This window comes from Zeugodacus cucurbitae, chromosome 3, assembly GCF_028554725.1.
Source record: "Zeugodacus cucurbitae isolate PBARC_wt_2022May chromosome 3, idZeuCucr1.2, whole genome shotgun sequence".
NCBI classification, from domain to species: domain Eukaryota; kingdom Metazoa; phylum Arthropoda; class Insecta; order Diptera; family Tephritidae; genus Zeugodacus; species Zeugodacus cucurbitae.
In genome coordinates this window covers 18396503-18419004 of record NC_071668.1, presented here as the reverse complement: position 1 = coordinate 18419004, position 22502 = coordinate 18396503, and the positions used below count along the sequence as shown (strand labels likewise).

Below are 22502 nucleotides of genomic sequence, written 5' to 3'. Positions count from 1 at the left end.
AATTTTCATGCATTAAAAAAACATAAAATCGGCAATAATTTGTGAGAGGGAGGTGAAGGGAGTGTCTGGAGAACCAAGAAAAAAAAGTTCTCCAAACTCTAAATGAACTTTATAATTAGGTTCAAAGCGTTGCAGCCAACCCACTGCCTTTAGACATGCCTTACTTATATATGTATGTTTCTACATAACAGTAATAGCATACAAACATCGGCCATTGTCACTGCCACCGTTGCTACTACGTATTTACTTGATTTACGTGCCGTCGAGAACTTTTTGACTTCCAAGTGTTGTTTACTCAATAATTAAATTGATTTATGTGACTGATTGATGTTTGTGCTGCAGCAAACAGTAACTAAAGCAGCAACAATTTAGTGTAGCAGTAAACTATTGAACTAGTGGCATGAATGGCAGCTTAGAATACGTGGTTTGTTGCTCATGTCTAGTACTAATGCCAATCATGCGCTGTAATGGCGACCAAACCCAGTTTTTGCATGGTTATGGCACTTTTTGTCAATACACTCAAATTAAAAAATAAAAAAAAATCAAAAGGCATGAGTGAAAACAATATAATCATTAAATTTGAAAGTCAATAGCACTTAGTATATTGTAATATAATTTTGTGATTTTTTTTTTCTGAAGCTCTATTAGTCTTGAATTGGATGTTAGTTTACTTGGAATTACTTATTGTACAGCAGTTAATTGCAAAGGTTAAGGTGAATATTGTTGTAAAGAAAATATTTTTATTTGCAAATGAAAATATTCTTTTTTTAGTGCATTTAAAAATTTTGGGATCCTGAAAATTTTCGGGACTAATTTTTAATATTTCTTCTAAGAATAAAATTTTAATGAATAATTTTTCTATCTATGACAGTATAACAGCTACAACAGCACATTTGCAAAGTATTTACCGGCTAGGTTTTTGGCCGAGCTTAAGGCCCTTTTTATAGTTACTATCTTGATGTTAAACTATAAACAGAGCGTTCTTTAAGCTTATATAGGAAGAGGCTGGCTTTCCTTATCGAAGTGCGACTGTAGTTTCTCAGTTTTAGTGATGGTCGGAAACTGGCATTAAAGCCGATAATAACTCTATTTTCATCAAGGGGTTAGGAGTAGTCAGAGACACGAAAAAATGAGATTTTTTTTATTAATTAATAAAGTTTTTTGCTATTAAATTGTGTTATGTTATTTAAAAAAAATATAATTTCCAAAGTTAATGCTGTTTATGTTGACCCAGTCCAAAAAACATATCCTTGCGGTGACATTAGTTTTATAAATAGATAAACCTGATCGAAGCTTTTTTAAATCAACAAAATGGCGAACTCAGGAAATTTATTTCTAGATTTTCGAGAAAAAAGTAACAGTTAATTAGCCCTAAAAAATCGAAATATTTGAAAAATATATGTTGTATTCTAAAAGCTGAATAAATTTAGTTTTATAAAAACGCATTTAAAGTTTCACACTAGCGTTTTGGTGTGCCCGAGCGCTCTTTGTTATTTGTGGAATAACTCGAAAAGTAATTATCGGATTAATTTCAAATTTTCAGAGAATATTTTTAGATACTACACTTAACGAAAATGCAAAAAACAAAAACATTATTTTTTAAAAATCCTGACTACCCCTAATCTCTTAATTAATATGAAGAATCGAGAAATCGTTTTTTTGTTACATTTAAAAGTTGAGAACAATTATATTTTTAATAGTTGACTCTTCTGTGACTTAGAGCAATACCTTTATTAAGAAAAACGGAAATAAACGGTCATTATTCACTTATAGGGATTAACAACTTTCCGTCTCCATTGTCGTTGTTTCGTTTTCCAGGCCATCTGGTCGAATTTAATGTATGATAAGGTCGTCTTTTGCGATTGCTGCCACCAACAGGCTGTCTTAGTAATCATGAGAGTTACATTAAGGAGCTATACCAGTGTAACCAATGAAAAAATAGGCGATTTTCGTGATTTTTTTTTAAATAAAGTATTCGGTCGATTGTTTCGAAGTTTTTATGCACATAATAAGATATATTTTCAGCTACTTTTCAAAATTTTTCTTTACAAAAATATCTGTCTTCGCTCTTTAGAACGCTGTCATTCAAAAACTATTCAAGATACGACCTTACCGCTTTCTTAGGATATTTTTGAAAGTTTATACTTTCGAATAAGCAAAAAATGATTTTTTGAAAATGTCTCACTGGTATAGCCCCTTAAAAAATGGTGAGATTATAAACTTCGACTCTTTTACTCTTTTATTGTGCCTACGACACTAACCTTGACCATCGGCCTTAATACTCTCACAATAATCAAAAGTAGTGAGAGGATTAAGTAAAAATCAGCGTAGATACACTGTCTATGAGAGCCTAAAAAATAAGTCAATATAACTATTTGTTGGAATTTCTTAAAGTATTAAATATTATTCTAAACTACAGACTAACTGTGAATCTAACCAATATAAGTAGAAAAGTTTAACAAGGGACCCAAAGGGTATAACTATCTCAGGTATAATTGTTATAATTGTTTTTGGATCTTTTCAGTTTTAATATGCTCTTTTCCCTCAGAAGAATGTTTCTATTGTTAGCAGTGGTACTAAGTATGATGTTTTATGAAAATTATAATGTATTTAATATAGTATAGGGCAATATTTCTTATTAAGTGACTTTATTGTTGTTTTACTCTAGTTGGTTCTTGATGTGTTGCCTCCTCTCTTTCGTAATTTCAATAGTCTTAAAAGTTATCCCCATATAAAGAATTTTTCAATAAGAGCGCTTTAAAAGTGCAAAAGGTTTGGGATATCAATGAAATTCGTTATTCCTGTGAAAGTACATTCGATGCTATTATGTATGGAACTCGATTTCCAGCCAGCACGGACATGCTCGCAGAAGTTCAGACGATGAACCCAATTCTCGATTGTTTGGTTTTCAATGAATCGATTGGGACATTCATTGTGCATATTGTCCAAGTCCTTATCATCCAATTCGGGCCAAAAATATTCGGTTATCATTGAGCGGTAGCAATTCCCATTCACAGCAACGTATCGGTCTTGATCATCACAGAAGAAGAACGCCCAACGACGCCGCCGGCCCATAAACCGCACCAAACCGTAATTTTTTCGGGATGCAATGGTGGTATTTTGCTTATTGACGAGGCCATTCAGGACGACCATAAATTGGACGTAGCGTTCTTAAAGTTGAGACCCCTGACTCTAAATTTCGGTAGTCAATTTTAATAATGTCTACTTGTTGGATCGTATATATCCATGATGAAATGGCAAACATTACTGAAGTGAAATATCAAAAGAGTGGGAAAAATATGGCGTAGTTTGTCGACCTTTGGTCTACTTTTGTAGCTTCCCTTTGAAAAACACCTCAAAATCTATTTGTTTCAGACATTAAAATATTGCTCTCTTGGGTGAGGAACTAGTTATAACGGTATATAATATTTAAAAAAAATCTTGTTTATTGTTGTTGTTTTATAATACCGAATTTTCTAAATAAATCAATCTTAAGAGTCTTACCTAAAGCGGCGCTGTCTATTGGGAGTCAATATATGCTTTCGATATTATCGCTACTTTTATGTTAATTTAATTCCTTGCATATATAAATACATTTACAAAAACAAAAATACACGTGGGTGATGTAAGTGGGAAAAGCAATTTCAATTACCAATTCAAATGGCAACTTTAAAGCATTTGAAATGAAGCGGAATGTTGGCATTTTAAATGAAGTTAATGGGAGACTTTCTAACCAAGCATTGAATGAGAAGTGTTTTGTAAACAACAACAACACACATATGCATTACATTGTTATTATTATTGTAATATTGTTAAACAGTTTGTTTTGCTTTTCACTTTTTAGCCCAACAACAACAACAACAGCAGCTACATTGTCAACACTGGTTACAACTGCCTCAGCAACAACGCCAACAACATCAACAGCAACAATAACAACCATACAACAACAAAATGTTTTAGTTACGGCAACAACATCGACGATTGCTTTAGCGCCAGCCACAACAATACTAATCCCCACAGACCACTGTCCATCCATCAACAATATAATTGGCTTGAATAATGAGACGAATACTAAGAATAACAATAACAACAACAACCACAACACCACCACCGAATGCAGCACAAAGAGTAATAACAACAAAAATGTCAGCGATTTGAACAAACACAAGAATGACAGCAACATGAATGCCAGCAGCGACAACTACAACTGTGGTAGCAGCAGCAACAACAACAGTTGTAGCAACAACAACAACCACAACGCTAGTATGAGCGTAGGCGATGGCAGCGAGTGCCGTGGCAGCAACAGCAACACAATCATGAATAGCGACACAAACACCAGCAACAGTAGCCGTCATGAGAACAGCAACAACTTAACGGTAATCACACAGTCTGGCATGCGCAAACACACCACAATGCCGGCAACAGCTACAATGTCTGCTGCGACAGCCAGCGCGATGGCAGCGGCGGCGGCGGCTGCTGTGGCTGCAACTGACAATTTTATCATTTATCAGAAGCAACAACAGCAATTGCAGCAGCAACAACAACAACAACAGAATCATCAGCAACAATTGTTGCTACAACAAGCACAACAACAACCACCACATTTCGATGCTGCAATAAAGACATACGATTGCGGCGAGCAGACGACATGCATCGATTTGAATTTCGGTGGCATTGCTGGTGGTGGTGTTGGTGGTGCTGGCAGTAGCGGTGGCAACGGCGGTGTCGGTGTTGTTGGTGCATTAAGCACAATTGGCGGTTTGAATAGCAATTTGGAGAACGAATACAGCGCTATGGTGGCGTCGGTGTACGAGCATGAGATCGCCTAGTGAGTATATATAATTGATTGATAATAGTTTAAAAAATATATTCGTGTACCTCAACCGGGTGGAAGAGGAAAGGCACAGTGTACGACTGTTAAGTATAAGTAATGAGAATAAGAATGATTTATCGATATTTGAGCCTCGACAGAATATGTCAGTATCTCCATTATAGAGTCCATATATGGAGTATCCCTTTGAGAGTCTGACTTTTTTGAAACAAATATAGACAAATATAGATTCCCAAAATTTCAAGACGTAATAGAACTTCCTCGATATTAGTCAAAAATAAGAAAGCACTTAGATCCTCCAAAGAAACTTGGAAACATAGTTTCCTCAGTTCATACCTCCAGAAAGAGTTAGTCTAGTATAGTAAAATCAAATAAGTGTGGTTGTAACAGATTTACGATGGATTTCGTATAGGTCTTTATTCATTACTGTCGACAAAGAATGAAACGAATTTAACTAGAACATAGATCCCTAGAACCTAACTTCATGAAAAGAAACCAGAACTTTTAGTCCAATGACGACTTACCAGCTTTGAAAGCCTGCTGTACATAACTGTAAAGGATATGGAAGCAAAAAGTAGTGAAGGCCTTCTCTTAGCGTTAAAGAGATCATGTTGTCCAGTAATTTGTTTCAATATTCTGGTTTTGTTTGTCTGACTTGGAAACTTGGTTTCTGAGTTCAAACCTCCAGAAAGAGTTAATTTAGTGGAGTAAAATCAAATGACTTTGGTGGTAATAGATTTACAAAGGATGTTTGGATCTTTATTCGTTATCGACGATGAAGATCGAAACGAACTTAACAGAACCAAGAACCTTAGAATCCAACTTCATGAAAAGAATCCAGATTTTTTCGTCCAAAGGAATGCCGACTGCCGACTGCCGACCAGCTTTGTAGGTTTTCAATATAGAAGACAGTGAAGGCCTTCTCAGCGATAATTCGAACATTCAGTCCAGTTATTTGTTTCACTAGGTACTTCGAACAGATTCGGTATTATTCATAAGACTAAGTAATATAGATAGATACGAAAAGCTTAACTAAACGGGGACTGTTCCTAAAAGCTTAGCTCCTGTCGACCGCTGTTAAATACATTTTATTGTTAATTAATCGTCTCTCTAAGATCATCTTTTCTTTATTTCTGACTAAAGATATTTATAACACACATACTACATACATAACTGCATATTTTTCTATCAAATATACCCACTTAAGACCACACAACCAACCGTTTTGTAATTACAAATCAAAAACGGCAAATTTCTCAACCGCACGCTAATTTTTCCGACATTTCTTTACATGGACGCCTACAAAACATGAAGCACACGCAAATGCAATGCGTGTCATTCGCTAATTTCAAGCTGTTCGCCTGCGCCACATTAGGTCTCGCATTTGTCCAAAATGCAGCCAAACGTAAAACGCTCATAATTCCACTTCATTTCAAAAATAAATATTCAACATTTTCACGCAATCACCGTCACATGCGGGCATTTTGTTCGTATCGCACCAAAACGGACGGGAATGTTTCATGCGTTCACCTTAAATGTTGACTCCAGACATGACTGTGTGGAAACTTAACCAATTCGACTTATGTACAACTAGCTTTGGCGCCACTGAATTCGTATGTTATTTGTTGTAATTTTCAGTTGTTACTTGAGACAGTTTACCTTGCAGCTAGTGAAGCGCAGAAATCAGGTGAAAAATGAAGGTATGAAAGTCATATCGATATGGATGATTTTGTGTGAGAGACATATGTGTGTAGTTGGATAGATCTGTATAGTTTTGGATCTCTTATCAGTTTCTCTTATAAGAAAACGCTGCACTCCACACGTTACCAACTGGGGTTTCCTTAGCATGTCAATGATCTCTCGTTCTATAACTATTTTCTCGAGAGATTACAGTACCCAGTCAATACTATATATGTACAACTGATCACTCAATCTTTCAATACTTGAAACCCTTCGTCCATACTTAAGAAATACAATATCATATACTGGCCCATTAGTTCATATTGTAATGACATCCGATATTGAACTCTATTGGACTTCCATATCATTGTATCTCATCAAGAATTATCGACGATTCCTCGATTGATTTTGAGGGTCTGAGTAGAGAGTTTGTAAAGAGGCCTATGTTGTTCTCATTGGTAAATATTGTAACTGTTTAGAGTCAAGGCAAAAACCATCTTCGGTATCTTAAGATAGCTTGGAGTACCAGTAGAAAATATTGGTCTTTCGTAAAACTATTTAAACTGGTCTTTAAGAGAGGACTTACTTTTGTTTTCGACAAACTTTGGATGGTATTTGAAATGTTTCTGAATCTTATCTTAACGACTATTCTGCTGAACCGAATTGACGGTACTTTACCAAATAGAAATCTGGATCTATTCTAGTACGTAGCTCCGAAATGGATGTAGTTTTTCAGTTTGTTAAAGGTCTTACAGCATTTGTTTTTATAAGTTCGAACAAAAAATGAAAGCGACGAAAATATTATCTGAAAAAAAGATTCACCGATTTATCAAACAGCCCTCGTATATCTCATATTCATAATCGCACGATCATATACCTATCATATTGGTATAAAGTTCTTTATGTTTATTGCCATATTTGTGTCTAGCCAATTGCAATTGTTTTACCATTTACTATGTATAACGACAAGCTCCACGCTTCAACAGAGCCAACTAGTAAGGCGGTTCGTTTTGCTGTCCGCTAAGTATTGCTTTGCGCTGTTCGTTCGCGATACCTTTTTGGTCTAATTGCCGACAAGCTGCCGCTTATTATTCCCATTTTCATTTGGCTGCTTGTAAAACAACTACCATTTGAGTACCTTAACACTAATAAGTGCATAAGTACAATTACTATGTTATGCATTGATATACACTTGTGTGTATTTCAGAAGGTACCACATTCACGTGTGTCTGTGGTGTAGAATGCGTTAGTGGAATTTTTATGGTTTTATTGCTATTCAATTTCGTTAGTATTACAAATTCGCAAATTCTCTTGCCGCTTGAGTGATGGCGCCAACATTGCGGATAATGTGAATGTTGTCTGCATTTTTACTTAAATAAACGCGAAATTTTGTATTAATTACTTATAAATATTTATTGCTTATAAGCGCATTTAGTGTATTATGGAGGCAGATTAGCAGAGCGGCAATTGTTGGCACGTAAGATTTGAGTTCTATGTTAGCCACCCACGACGGTTTAGCACTGAACTACTTGTAAAATGATTTCTAAAGAACTATTACAGGCGGGAAATCTGTAATCAAGGTGTTGTTAGGTCTTGAAATTATATTCAAAGTTATGAATAATGGATATTTACATATGTGGAACTTAGCACAGTTAGACTGACTCAAGCTCAATATCAGTGATGTATAACACTTGGCTAGGTGTTTGACCAAACTATTTTTTGTTGAGTGAAAAACATTAGTAAAAGAAGTGTATTCGAAGTTTGAAAAAAGGACTTTTTAAAATAAATATTATTCATTACAGGATATAGCTACAAAATAGCCAAAATATTCTTAATACAATAGAATATAAAACTTTTTCGAAAGCTTTTATGACAGATGTTATAAGGGGTCCAGTTTTTTTCGATATAATTTTTTTCGAAGATCAAACTTTGACCCTTCATAGCATTTGACATATAAGTCTCAACTAAAACTTTTATACACCATTGAAAATTTAGATTATATCCATATTTTGGATTGTCATTTTTTTTAATTTAAAAATAGTCGCTTTTTCGAACTTCGAATTCAAATATTTAAATTTGGGAGTCTAACTTCGAAAATTGGAGTCTGCAATTTATTTGCTTATGACTCAATCTCCTGGAAATGTAGTTCCTACGCATTTTTTTGTTATTCTAAACCCATACTGTGAAGAATGAGTGGACTGAGAAAATCGGGAAGGGAATTTTACCATTAATTTTTCTTATTTTCGAAATTTGAGAGTTACTAGGTTGCGTTGTTTCATATACTGTAAGACTTAGGTTTATGATGACTACAGGTCAAAAGAAGCTAATGATTTTTGAAATTAAGAATATGTATCCTGAGACTAACACGGAAACAGATTCTTTAGTACCGATGAAATTTTGATCAAAGTTGAGAAAACCCAGCATCATTTTTCTATTATCAACATATTTTTATAATAAGTAAATGTAAAACCTGGTATCCACATACCTCATAGGGTCTCACTCGAAGATATCTCTTTACAATACCAGAGAAAGGGTGAAGAACTCAAAGTTCAACTGTTCTAACAATCCTCAGTATGCAATCGAAAGAGACTTCGAATCATAGTCGGCGAAGGATTGTCTCTCGAAATTTTTTGAGATCACTCGAAATTTAGGAACTTAAGACCCATAAGACAATTTCATAACCACGCTCATCTCTAATAGATAAATCTAAGGGTAAAGATTATTCATGGAATATCACTGAACCTTATTGGGAAATACTATCCATAATATTGTTGTTATGATCATTCGTAACTTTGTAGAACCGATATTCCAAGATAATTTTACCACGGTCCTCTCCAATAGATGGATAAAACATCACTGAACCCTATAAGGAAATACTATTCATACTATTATTGTTAATCTGACGAAAACCAATTGTTCCGTTAGTCTCCTCATACATAAGCTCTTTCAAACAGCTAAAATGCATTTAGCCACATTTAAAACCTAAACCTAAAATGTATTCTTTTCTCATTACAGCAGCGACTGCGCCTCGGTGGCCTCGGATTTAACACGCATGTATGTCAGCGATGAGGAGGATAAAAATGAGTTTCCTGTCACGCATTTCACTTGAAAGCGTTAAATCGAAACACTTCCACTACACATACACATACAAACAAAAAAAAACAAAAACATATACATATGAATTAATGTAAAGAAGTAAGAAGAAAACATAAAATGTAAAGTTCCAGTCGTTGTTTTAAAACTTAAGAATGTAAGAATACACGTAAAAACTTTCTTTCTACAGATGGCCTTTACAGCGTAAAGAATGTGATTTAGCAAAAAGGGAAATGCTTTATACTATACTATTGCATATTGAAATGTTAAGTGAAATGAAATGAAAAAAAGAAAAATTATTTCTAAAATGTTGGCCTAGCTAAATATATATATATACATACATACATATTTATATGTATATGTAAAAACAAGTACTTTGTTCTTTTCTATTACTTTCCTTATTTTCCAGTTTCTACAGTTTCTATAATAAATCGAAAAAAATATATGAGTACTGTTATAATAAAAAAAAATTTTTTGCCGGAAATTCAAAGCTTTCAAAAATATTTTTAATAAATAAATTTTGCAAAAAAAAATTTAAAACATTAAATGAAAATTGTTACATTTGAAATAATAATGAATTTAAATGTCGGGATTTTTTCTATTGTAATCCTCAACCATTCGGGACTGAAGACGAATTATATTTTTTATTCTATTTAAAAAAATTTATTGATTTTTTTTATTTTAATCCCGAATTTCGGGATTCATGAAGAGTGGTATTTTTTGAAATATTCTGTAAAAAATGTTTGAATACAAAAATCAAATAAATTCATTTAATTAAAAAACATTGCTTCCTAAAACAAATATAAAATTTAAATTTAAAAATTAAAAAAAAAATTGAAAAAATTGTTTTGTTTGGGGTAATTTGTAAAATATAGTTCGGGATCCCGAAACTGTACTTATAATGCAATTTCTATGGGAATTATTTATATTACTACTGGAAATTTTGGGTTTTTGGTGTTGGTTTAAATTTTTGTAATATTTCTTGAAAAATAAACTTACTTCAACTTTTAAAGTACTAAAAAGACAAAAAAAAGCTCAAAATATCGTGGTTATGCTTTCATTAAAATTTTATTTTCACATAATTTAGAAAATTTTTGGAAGTTCGGGGTTTTGGTGTTGGTTTAAAATCACTTTTGAAATATTTCAATAAAATTGTAAGCTTAATCAATTATTAAACTTCTATGGTGTTGGGTTATACATATATGTAAATTGTATTCAGAAAAGTTTAAAATACATTTTCATTAAAGAAAAATAAAAAAAATTTAATTTTTAAAGAAAAAAGTTTAATAAAAAAATATTTAAAAAAATTAAATTTTAAAATTAAAAAAAATGTAATAAATTTTCATTAAACAAAATTAAAAAAAAAAATCAAAGAAAAAATTATTTAAGAACAATTTTTTTAATTAAAAAAAAAAATAAAAAAAATTAATTTAAAAATTTTTGAAAACAAAATAAATTTAATTATATTTAAAAAATTTAAAATTATATAAATAGCTTTAAATCATTCGCTAAATCGATTTCCTTTAAATTTTAAATTCAAATATTTAAAACCACTTAATACTTTCAATTAAATTTGATGATTTTTCAAAGCTTTGTCTATGATATTTAAAAACAAGAAAAATGTTGAATCTACATACCGCATAACTAACTTTAATTAAAATAAAAAAAAATTATATATAAATAATTTAAAAAAATTAGATCAAATTGAGTAACGATTTTACAAAATTGTACTATTTTTCTGCATTAGGTATGCACTTTTTTTAAAATTTGTAAGCAATTACGTTTTTAAAATTTCAAAATTTATCAAATTGATATTATATCTTCTTCAAAAAAACCAAAATTATTTTAAATAAAAAGAAGAATAAATAAAAATTTAAAACTATAATAAGAACAACCCTAATACATGTTACTTTTATTCATAACTTTTAAGGCATATTTCATTATTGTACTCATCTATTTACTTATTGCTTATATGCAGCAATTGCAGTCATTATACAATTCCATTTACATACATACATACTTATATACAAAACGAATAACATGAATTTACTATAATTATACAAATCATATATATATATATTATATTAATGTTAGTACTAAAATGCATGCTATTCATACATACAAATATATATTTACATAGAAAAAATAAAAACGTAAAAAAAAAATTAACAAAATTAGATTGTGTTTTATTTACTACAAAAATTTTCTGTTAAGAAGGAGTAGAAAATATTATAATGTTCTTCTCTTTCGAAACAATATAGAAGGAAATGAAAGAATCCAGAAATCTAGAAAAATCTTAGTGAGCATTTGGATTTAGGACTGAAGACTAACAGTAAATCCATACGAGATGTGAATTTAAAGGCGTTATGTATAGAGTCCAGGATCAAGATTTTACATCAAGCTAAGTCTGAGATCTAAGGAATCTGGCTGTCCAATTACCTAGAAAAGTAACTTCATCTAAAATCTTTTATCAGAGTACTTGGGCCCTTTTATAGTCGAAAGGACTTTAATAATTTACAGCTTTAATAAGGTCAAATCAGGTAAGATATGAGAACTGATCCCTCAAACAGTGTTAACATTTGTGTAGTTGTAGATAAGATTGTGAAAATAATTTCAAAAGCTGGACCTAAGCCCTTGAGCTCATCATAATACTGCTGAGAACCTGGATTTTGGTTTTTTTTTTCGAAATATTGCTAAGAGATGCATTGTGTTTCATGCTTAGTCTAGCGCCTTCTATGGATGCCTACAGGTAAAATACGAATCTTTGCCGAACTCAAGGAGCACATTGGATCTCTTGCCGTTTACGCCAGCCTAGGCCTTTCAAACGTGCCGAGGTCTAAGTGTTTAGTAGAAAAAACCCGTAAGAAGATGGGAAAACCGATCCTTCCTTGTCTATTATAGTTGAGACAAATCTGCTCACTTAACTCAAATTCGAGTTAGTGAAAGAATGCCTGAAGCTATTAATGTGTTTTTATCGTAAACGGCAAGAGATCCAATGAGCTCCTGGAGTACGTCATCATATTTTACGATAAGCCTGCAATATGTTCCAGAACATTGTGATATTCCAGAAAACTGCGAAGCATATGGCGATCCCAGACTGGGTACCACAGTTGCAGTTAGATTCCAATAGAGAGGAAAATTATGGGCTGGTTACGTGGACATATTTAATCGACAAACATGTTTTAATTATAGCTGAACAATCCCTGACTTGCGCAACAAGCAGACAGACACGGCCTGAGTGGAATTAGAAATTGAAATTTCAAAGGATAGGTATTAGATCCCTAGTGGTGTCTGATTGGGAGACACGCCATCACACTGAAGATACCTTACAATGATTACTGTAGAAGCTGCGAAGAAGTAGAAAAAGAAGAGGCTATAACACACATTCCATGCAGATGTAAGACACTGTATAGGAAAGAATCGCAACTATCAGTCGGGGTTTTCTCAACGAAGTTGCAAATATCAAATTTGTAAATTATTTAATTTCATCAAGATCACTGAGTGGCTCAGATTGGACTTGGTTGTGTGAGGGGAATCCAATCTCGGTGGTTTCACAATGGGCGTTCCAAAGGCCTAGGTGCGTTGTTAGGCAACCACTAAACCTAATCTAACTAAGGCATTATTAAATATTCGTCTTCTCTTTTTATCGCATCAGATCAAGACAGTTTATATTTAGAGCTCCCTGGACTTTCGCTATTTCTTCTGTATCGTAGTCCGATAATGAAAGTATCAACTTCCTTTTAATCCATTGGATGTTAGCTTATTTAGTATATATTGAAATATTTGTTTCAAAGAAGTGTTCCCCCATAATGTCAGATGCGCTTAAATACTATTAACAAGTCTCATCACATTCTTACATTAAAACAAACACTCCTGAAACCTTCCGTAAGTCGCCACTACTACTGACCAGCCTGTAACACGTTCATCTCACACAAGACTTTCATTTTAATTCTCTTATTATTTTTTAATATTTTCATTTTCAATAGAAACACCCACGAAATCTTGGTGGTACATCAACCTGTAACACCAAATTTGCATGCTGTTCAAATAAAATACTTCATAATTTGTTGCAGACACGCAAAAGTCTTGTATGGCTTATGGTGAACAGTAGTGCACGGAAGCTGAATGGCCAAAATAGCCAAAGTCACGTTTTCATAAAACAAAAAAAAAAAAAATCGAAACAATCTATTTCTATATACATACAATATTTATGTATGAATGCTTATTGTGCCAACAACAGGTGTCAACTCAACATATGTACAACCATGCGAACCCAGACCAACATAATAACAATCCAAAAATCTTATAAATTTTTTTATAAATTAAATTGGTCGACCACTAAAGAAAATAAAGGCATCACCCACATTTGGCGCGGCAAACTAAATGATTTTTAGCGAAAAAAAAACAAAATCAATAAGAGCATGCCACGGCATCAATGAATGAATGAATGAGAACCGAAGTAGCCAATTAACCGAAACACTTCATTAGCAAAAACAACAAAATGTGCAATAGCAACTGACAGCGGCAAAAACTAGGCAACCAAACGGAAGGAACCACAAGGAGAACTGACAGAAATTGTAACAGCTACGAAATACCAAAACCAAACGAACGCGCACCGCAAGAGCAAGCATGTAATTAGCCACAGCCAATTTTGCGCGGCGACACCAAGCAGCCAACGAGCACTGTTGGAGCTTTGTGGTAAATAAAATTTGCTATGGTTGCTTCTGAGCCACAGTTCAATTTCCAGCCAAGTGAACCTCTTTTGCTTTGCCGCACCTCACCGCTACACACAGCAGGTAAACAGTCAATTGGTAGCCTTATGCTGAACTTTTACGCCCGTCTCGTCGGGGTCACACATGCCGACCGTGTGGGTCGCGCAGTTGCTGTTCGATTCGCCAAACTTTCGTTGCGCTTGTGGAGTAGCTGTAGATATGTAAGTATGTAAGTTTGTAGCCAGCGACACGCCGGTCATGTGCACGATATTGGCGCTGTGGTCATGTCGCAATTACCGAAACTCCGCATCGAGTCGCGCTCGCTAAGCAGCCGAGTCTCGAGTCTCTAGCATTGCACTAAAATCGAGTCACAAACTCAAATAGACCTTCTTAGTACAACAAATAGCTAAACAATTGCGCGCAATTACCGTTTTTCTTCTGCGCATGCGCCTTCACTTTTGTTGTTGTTGATTTTAATTCAATTTTATTCCTTTTTTTTTGCTTTTGAATTTATTTCATTTTATTTTATTTTTTTGTGTTTATTTTTATTGTTGTTCACAAATTGTAATTGAAATTGTACGAGTATGGCATTTTGTTATTGTTATTGTTCATAATTCTTGGTGTTGTTGTTGTGTGCTGTTGTTCTATTTGTTGTGTTTTGTTAATTTTGCTAAGCGCTGCCACTAGAATTGAACAATTTTTGGCGCTTTGTCGCTTGATGCAGGTCAGTTCGCCGTGGTTTAGTTTAATTGAGAGAGGGGCGAACTGCTGCCCGACTCTTTAACTTTACTAATTGGTGGTGAAGTGGGCAATATTCTACGCTTCTGTTTTTGCATTCACTTTTATTTCTGGCAAGTGTTTTGAAATTGTTTTTGTATTTTAAATTGAAGGCTCTTAGTTGAGCTCTAAAAAATCGCAGCAACATTTTGGAGGCTATGTGTTGTGAGTGGAAGGCTTCTGCCAAATACAAATGTGCTTATAAATAGCAAAAAATATTCAATATTAAAAATAATATATTATTTTGCACCCTAGATGCTGAAATCGTATATATAGTGAGAAAGATTAAACCATAACGGCACTGATTTTTCATGATTGATAACATTTGTCCAATTTTCTTAGAGAGAAAAAAACCTCCAAATTTTCTGGAGAGAGTGCTAAACTGTAAGTCATTTAACTATCTAAACTTCAATTAAAAATTATAATACCGCTTAAGAAATACGGAGCAGGGCTGGAACCTGTAGATCATTGTCTGAACGAGTGTAAGGATGTGGACGGCATATGGTATGATAGTTGACCGGAATATAAATGAAAACTCATAACTTCGCATCTCAAGCTACATGGAACAAAAAAAAATGGGCCTCACACTCAAGTAAATGAGAATGACTCCTTAAGAGGGTCATCCCAAGGGATGGGCTGTATTTTAGAGTTTTTTTAGAATTTTTTTTCTACGACCAATAAATAGATAGAGCTTTAAGTATATTATGATACATTAACAGATATTTCGACAGTATAAATATAAGTTTTAAGCTAAAAATATCGTATAGAACATGAATTACAGCGTACTGAACACCTTCGCCTCGAAAAAAATGGGCTCGTACTTACTCCACGATTCCGGCTGATTGGCTTATCGAAAAAAAAAAACAAAAATTCTACTTTTGGTAAACATTTGAAAAAAAAAACTGCGAAATTAGGGTTTTTTTAGTTTTTGTTATAAAAAAGCGATTTTTGACAACAAATTCCAAGCTATTCGGTCAAGCCGTTTTAGAGATACCATGGAGGAAAGTTTGAAAAATGCATTCAAATTTTCCAGCTGCCAACTGAGCGCTTCGAACAGCTTCTTCTTCTGACTGCTGTATCTTTAAAACGACTCCGTTTTCTAAAAATCTACCGTATTGTAGACGTGTTAAGAAAGCAATTCATGAAAAAAAAAATTTTTTGTTGGGCCCATTACATGGCCTTAAGTCAAGTCTAAATCTCAGACTTTACAAGATACTCCTTAAATGTTTTATTTCTAAAAAAAGCCTTCAATTCGCATCGAAACCGAGAAGAAACGCGTTCAAATTTTAGAGGAATGCACTACGATCTGCGGTCTTTTGTACCCTCCCTAAGTCTATGACAACTCCATCAGTCCCTTAAAAATTCAAGAATGGTGCTTGGAGTGAGAGTGTCGATGCGATGCTCAGTTGGGTTGCCGAGACCCAATAATTTTCTCCTACTTCTGTGAAGTGCAACACAATCTAAGAGTAGGTGTAAGGGAGTTTCTGCCTCCAAGTCACAGAAGCGACACGTTTATGATGAGACCATGCCCAGGTTGTGTAGGTGGTACCTAAGCTTACAGTGACCGGTGTATAGTCCCACCAAGACTCTTAGTTTATTTCTGGGGAGGTTTATTACACACCTAAATCTCTTAGTGTTATACCCTAAAATGAAACACTTTGCTTGGCCCGTAGACCCGTAGCCTGCCGCCTGTACCTCCCCCTGTCTTTCCTCAGCTATAAAGGGTTCTGGTCCAAGCAGCCAAGCACGAACTAAAAATCCAATTTGATCCCAAATCTCCAACAATTTCACCATAAAATGTAACAATCTTGCTCAAAATATCGGTTTTTTGAAACCTGCGTCACTTCTTTATACAAAATTAAAGTTTTTCCCAAAAATCTGGGGAGATAATGCACTCTCTAGTTATTCTCATCTCTTAGTAAAAATTAACTACTGGAACCCTACGACTTCACATAAAAGAAATAAAAGAAAAGGTTGGACTTCAGAATATCATAAAATGGGCCCTTTAATAATAATGGTTCACTAAGCTAATAAGTATTACAGCGAGTCGTAAGAGTCCAGAATAGATTGAACCCAAGATTCATCATCCTAATCTTTTCAGAAAACGGGGACTTGTAATACCTTGGAATTACAACGAGAAAAGGCTGCTGGAAAGTAGGAAAAGTCATTAGGAACCCCTCAACCAATTCACTATACTAGAAAGTGGCTTAAATGAACCCTAAAATATTTTAACGAAGGTCGTGTAATCAAGCCTCGATGATGAAATTAATTTACTATAAAAAATGTTGCCTGAACAATTAAGAAAAATTCTAACAAATTGCGAAGGAGGACATTTGACGGTTATTGTATTCGAAATTAATAATTCCGTAGAGTAAAAGGAAAAGTTGTTACTTTCTAGATTCTCATATCTTCATGTCGTAACGGGACTGTTTTAATGATAGAACCCCAATCGGATTAGCGAAATGTTCGAAACGCCGTAAAAGATAATTATATTTAAACCAAGAAAATGCTTCTCAGATTTTCGATGTATCTATCACTAGTCTAAACTTTCTTCTCGGTAGTGAATGGAGTACCATAGAGCTTTATTATAAACTTTGTGAAAAAAATTGTAATAAATAAATCAAATTTCACTAACGAGAGGAAGCAAAAGCATATCCTTACTTCTAAAAGAAATCTTCTTAAACTTATAAGATACAAGCTATTTGGCGCTCCAGTTATTTACCAAACCTATGTAACACAAAGCAAAAAGTTTCTCCTTAACTTGTTCGGTTAATTGCAAGTACATAAACACAATAGAATTATTAACATTTTTGCATTGACTTCTAACTGACCCGTTGATTTATTGGAACGTGTAAGCCGCGCTCGTATTTAACCTTTTCAGATTTCTACAACGCTCTTCGTACCCCGCTCACCACCGAGCACAACTACGAAAGCTGCGACCAAAGACTAATAAGAATCTCTACACAGACAATATAATCTCTTTCCCATAACTAAAAATATGTATGTGGCTTGTTATTGAAAAACAACAACAACCACAATAATAATGACAACAAACAAAACATTACGAATATGTTTGGCAAGCTTGTAAAGCTACCACATACAAGCGTTGGCTTGTAGTAAAACGCTTGCGACCCGCTCGTCTATCAGCGCTTGTCATCAGCTGTGTTTTCGCACAGCTGCAATAAATAAGCGAATGAAAAGTACCGCTATGGATGTAGCAATCGATTTTGGCGGCAAATGCAAATGAAAATCTCATAAAAGTGCAATTCGAAGCGGCAGTGATGGTTCTATTATTTATATGTAAATAAAGATATATTTATATCGATTTACCTTATTTTTTCCCGTGCTGAGTACCATTTAAATATTGGGCAAGCCTGGCCACTGCTGTAAAAAAAAAAACAGAAATACATGCTGGTAAACAAAGTGATATTAAAAAGCCATAATTTAAGACAAATAAAATCGACAACAACAACAATAATAATAATAATAATAATTTAAAACTGGCGAAGCGCGCGCGCTTTAGGCGCGCCTTGATATAACTCCGAAATTGAATTAAAGCTTGCAAATAAACAATTTTCGACTTTTCGCAGTGGTCAATAAAAAATAGAAAATAAACTAATTTCAATGCTAAAAATGGGCATAATTAAATGAGAAAATGTTTAATTTCATTTTAAGACAATTGCATTCACATTTATATTGACAACCTTGTTATTGGGGCGTTGTTTCGTGGGTTCAAGTCCATACGATGGTAAAAAAGGTTATTAAAAAGGGTGTTTCTTATGAAATGTTTACCATTTTGAAGCGGTTTAGTACTTGTAGGACTCTCATTTGTCGGTAAAAGCAAATCGCAGACCTTTGGGTGGTAAGGGAAAGGCTAGACATTCGAGCATTTAAAGGCCCTGTATTCACAAACATTATCGAACTTAAATATGTTTATTAGTATTAATCTGATGGCACTCAGTTAATACTTAAATAGGCCCCGCATCGGTCCATAATTACGATTTTTCGTAAAAATTGACACCAGCGCCATCTAACGAATTTAAAAAGAAGTTATTATTCTCAATTCACCAAATTATTTTTGTTTTTCATTTAAATTTCTGGCAAAATTGTTTTATGTAGCTATAAGAGAACTTACATATATAAGGTAAGATCAGAAGTGCTAGTTTGGTTTTAAATTTGGTCGCATCCCAAAATAATAAAATGTTTACAATAACTTTCGCTTCGTTGCTTAAATTTCTATCTAAACCTTACAACGCTTACACGAAGCTACAATTTTAGAAGTATTGTCTATCCAACGTTAAGTGTTTTCTTATTTCCCTTTGCGTGTTTACCAATTTATGCGCGGGCCAACTGGGGTACCAAACGTGACTATGCGCACCCGCTGCGCTTTGACCTGCAACAAACTACGAGTGTTTGATTTTGTTTTTGTTAAGCTGTCTTGAAGCGCAATATTTAACACTTTGTTCATTACGGCTGACATTTTATTGAACGGCTTGTGTGGTGTCGTAAATATCTTTTTTCAATATGTCCCAATACTATGAAATGGTACAGTTATATGTTGTAATTTTTTATATATAAATAATTCTTTGAAGAAAATTTTATAACTAGGGAAGTTTATGAGGTCTACGAAATTTCTTCTTATGTTTTAAAAATAACAAATTTTTTCGATTCTTAATATTGATATTCTTCCAGAAAATTTGGGTTGTCAAAAATATTCGAATTTTGTGAGAAACATAGACGTGATTCGAGAGTTTCCATTTATAGAAAATAAGTTAAATGTAAGAATATCCAATCTGTAATTACCTTGTCACACTTAAACTATAAATATGAAGGTGAAGGCTGCAGTAATTTCAACGATATAGAAACGAAAAAAAAAAATATATATATATATATATATATATATATTTCGAGAAGATTAAATTATACGTAATTAACTTGACATTCTTAACCTAAAAATTTTCGCCACCTAAACTATAACATATTTTAGAGAAAGAATGTTCTGCAGCAATAAAATTTAAAATTATTTTTTTTTTATGAAAAGTTATTTCTAATTTTATTACTTATTGCTTGATTTGTTTTTGGCTATTGCCCTATATATTTTTTGAATGCCATAAATTCTATTTAAACTTGAAATAGTATACTTGACTTTTAAGTTATAAATTTTGTGAATGCATGTCAGCTCAAGTGTCGTATGTCATACTAAGCTACTGCAATTAAAAAATAGCATTTTTGACAAGCAACATTAAGTCATTTGCATTAGCGCATCAATCAAGTACATCTCTAAGTATGTACACATATGAAGCAACCCTGTAGGAAACATAAATTTCAATAACTCTGAAGATTTAATTTTTTTTCACGCGAGCATTCACAAGTTTTTAAATATTCTACAATATTTCGAAATGAAATTTTAACAAAAATATATATTAGAGGCCACTATTTCAATAGAAGTTCCCATATGGGTTCAAAGTCATAGACCTCAAATATAAGGAAATATTTTAAATTTTGGTCAAACCTACAGTAGAAGAGTTCATAAAATTTTTAAAAAGAATTTTTCACAAATATTGTACAACCTGTTTCCATCTTTGTGAATTTTAGTATTTCATTTGTAAGTCTTTAATATTAATAGTGGCGTTCAAAAAGATGTCATCAGTTGAATTTAGAGAATTTGAATTTATATTTTTTAAAAGTGGCTTTAGAGTACTACATAGCTTAATAAAAAATGTGAAAAATGGTTAAACATACTTTAAGGGGCTATACCAGTGTGACATTTTCAAAAAATCGATTTTTTTATCCTTTTGTTATTCGATAGTTTATACTTTATATCTAAATATAAAGCGGTAAGATCGGATCTTGAGTAGTTTTTGAATGGCAGCGTTATAAATCCGCTCGCAGGTATAAGCTGCTATAGTTGAAACTTTAAACGCATTTTTATCGAAACGACATTTTTCAAAATTGCTGATATCATAACTCAACGAGAAATTGACCGATCGACTCGATAAAATTTAAAATGAGTATTCCTGCATATATTTACTATACAATGACCTACGATATTTTTGATTGGTTGAAAATTTGGCATAAAAAAACAAAATTTTTTCAGAGCTACGCCATTTTGTTAATTTTTGATATTTTTCAATAATCTTAGGTCATTGTATAGGAAGTACCTTGACCAACTTAAATAAACTTTATGCATTTTTTTTCAGCAACTCATTCGGCCGGAATCATATCAACGGTTGGGGAACTTTTTTTTGTCATCTCCCAAGACAGACCATAACTCCGCTATTTTTAAATATTTTTGAAAAAAAAAAAATCTTAAAATATAGCTGAAAATATACATTATTAAGACATTCAATTCATACACTGGTATAGACATCCGGTAGTGCTGTAAATTCATGCTTATGGAACTAAACATGTAAATATTTTCCTATTGGGTCGGTAAGTAGATAAGGTTAACATGTCAAATGTATGCATTGTCAAAATATTTATGAAGGCATTGAAGCGTGAAGGTCCCAGTAAGAAAACTTAAATCACATTAAAACTTTTAAGTTGGGAATAGAAAATAAAACTTATTGCTAGCTAATTTGTTTATAGCTTTTGACATTAAGTAGTTAAAAGCAACTATGAAAAAAATATAGACCTTTTTGAGCAATGCAAAACTTGATAAATTTTTCTAATATGAATACTGAATTATCACATTTTTCACGAGAGTAAAACCATTTGATGAACCCCTATAGACTAAGTCTAGTCTAAAAATGTACGCAACATAACCTTACTTAAAGTTGTAACCCCAAATTTGTGAGAAATCAAACTCTTTTTGGTGTTTAGAATCATCTAAATCTATTAAAACAAAACTCGAGCTAAACCGATTAATATGATTTTAGCAATAGTTTGTCTTTAGCGCCATCTATCGTTTAATTATTTTTAAGAATATTTGGATATAATATTCTGAAATTCTACAATCATCACACGTAAATTTTTGCAACAACTCAATCCACTTTTCCTCCAAACCAAAAAAACTCTACATACAAATATTCATTACCTACCACATGCAACATCCTACCTGCAACACTGATTATTACAATTTTTTATTTTTTTTTGCATAAAAAATTGCATTGTAAAATATCTACGCTCAAATCGACAACGACATGAAATCACAAAAATAATCATAATATAAAATCATGACAACTAAATCAATTGTTAAACAGCTTCAATAACTCGCCTACATACTCCAAGAGAGTTGAAGTAGCGCCGATTTCGAGCACAAGGGAGTGTGTGTTATTTATGAGCGCATAAAATATTCATACTTCCATTTAAAATATTACAATTTCTATTTGTTATGTCTGAAATGGTTTTGAACACCTTCCGGCTTCGATTACTACATTTTGAACTTGTGACCGGCATTTGTTGATGCC

General features: G+C 33.1%; 1 protein-coding gene across 1 annotated transcript in view; it reads left to right on the top strand.

Moving 5' to 3' along the window:
- The window catches only part of LOC105215085 (protein timeless), a 46194-nt gene extending 35594 nt beyond the window's left edge, over window positions 1–10600 (top strand). Inside the window, exons 17-18 of the mRNA XM_011188839.3 lie at window positions 3845–4828; window positions 9527–10600. Of these exons, the coding sequence (XP_011187141.2) occupies window positions 3845–4828; window positions 9527–9620 (1078 nt within the window). The 3' untranslated portion in view covers window positions 9621–10600. The remainder of the gene's footprint in view (window positions 1–3844; window positions 4829–9526) is intronic.
- Window positions 10601–22502: the final 11902 nt, after the last annotated feature.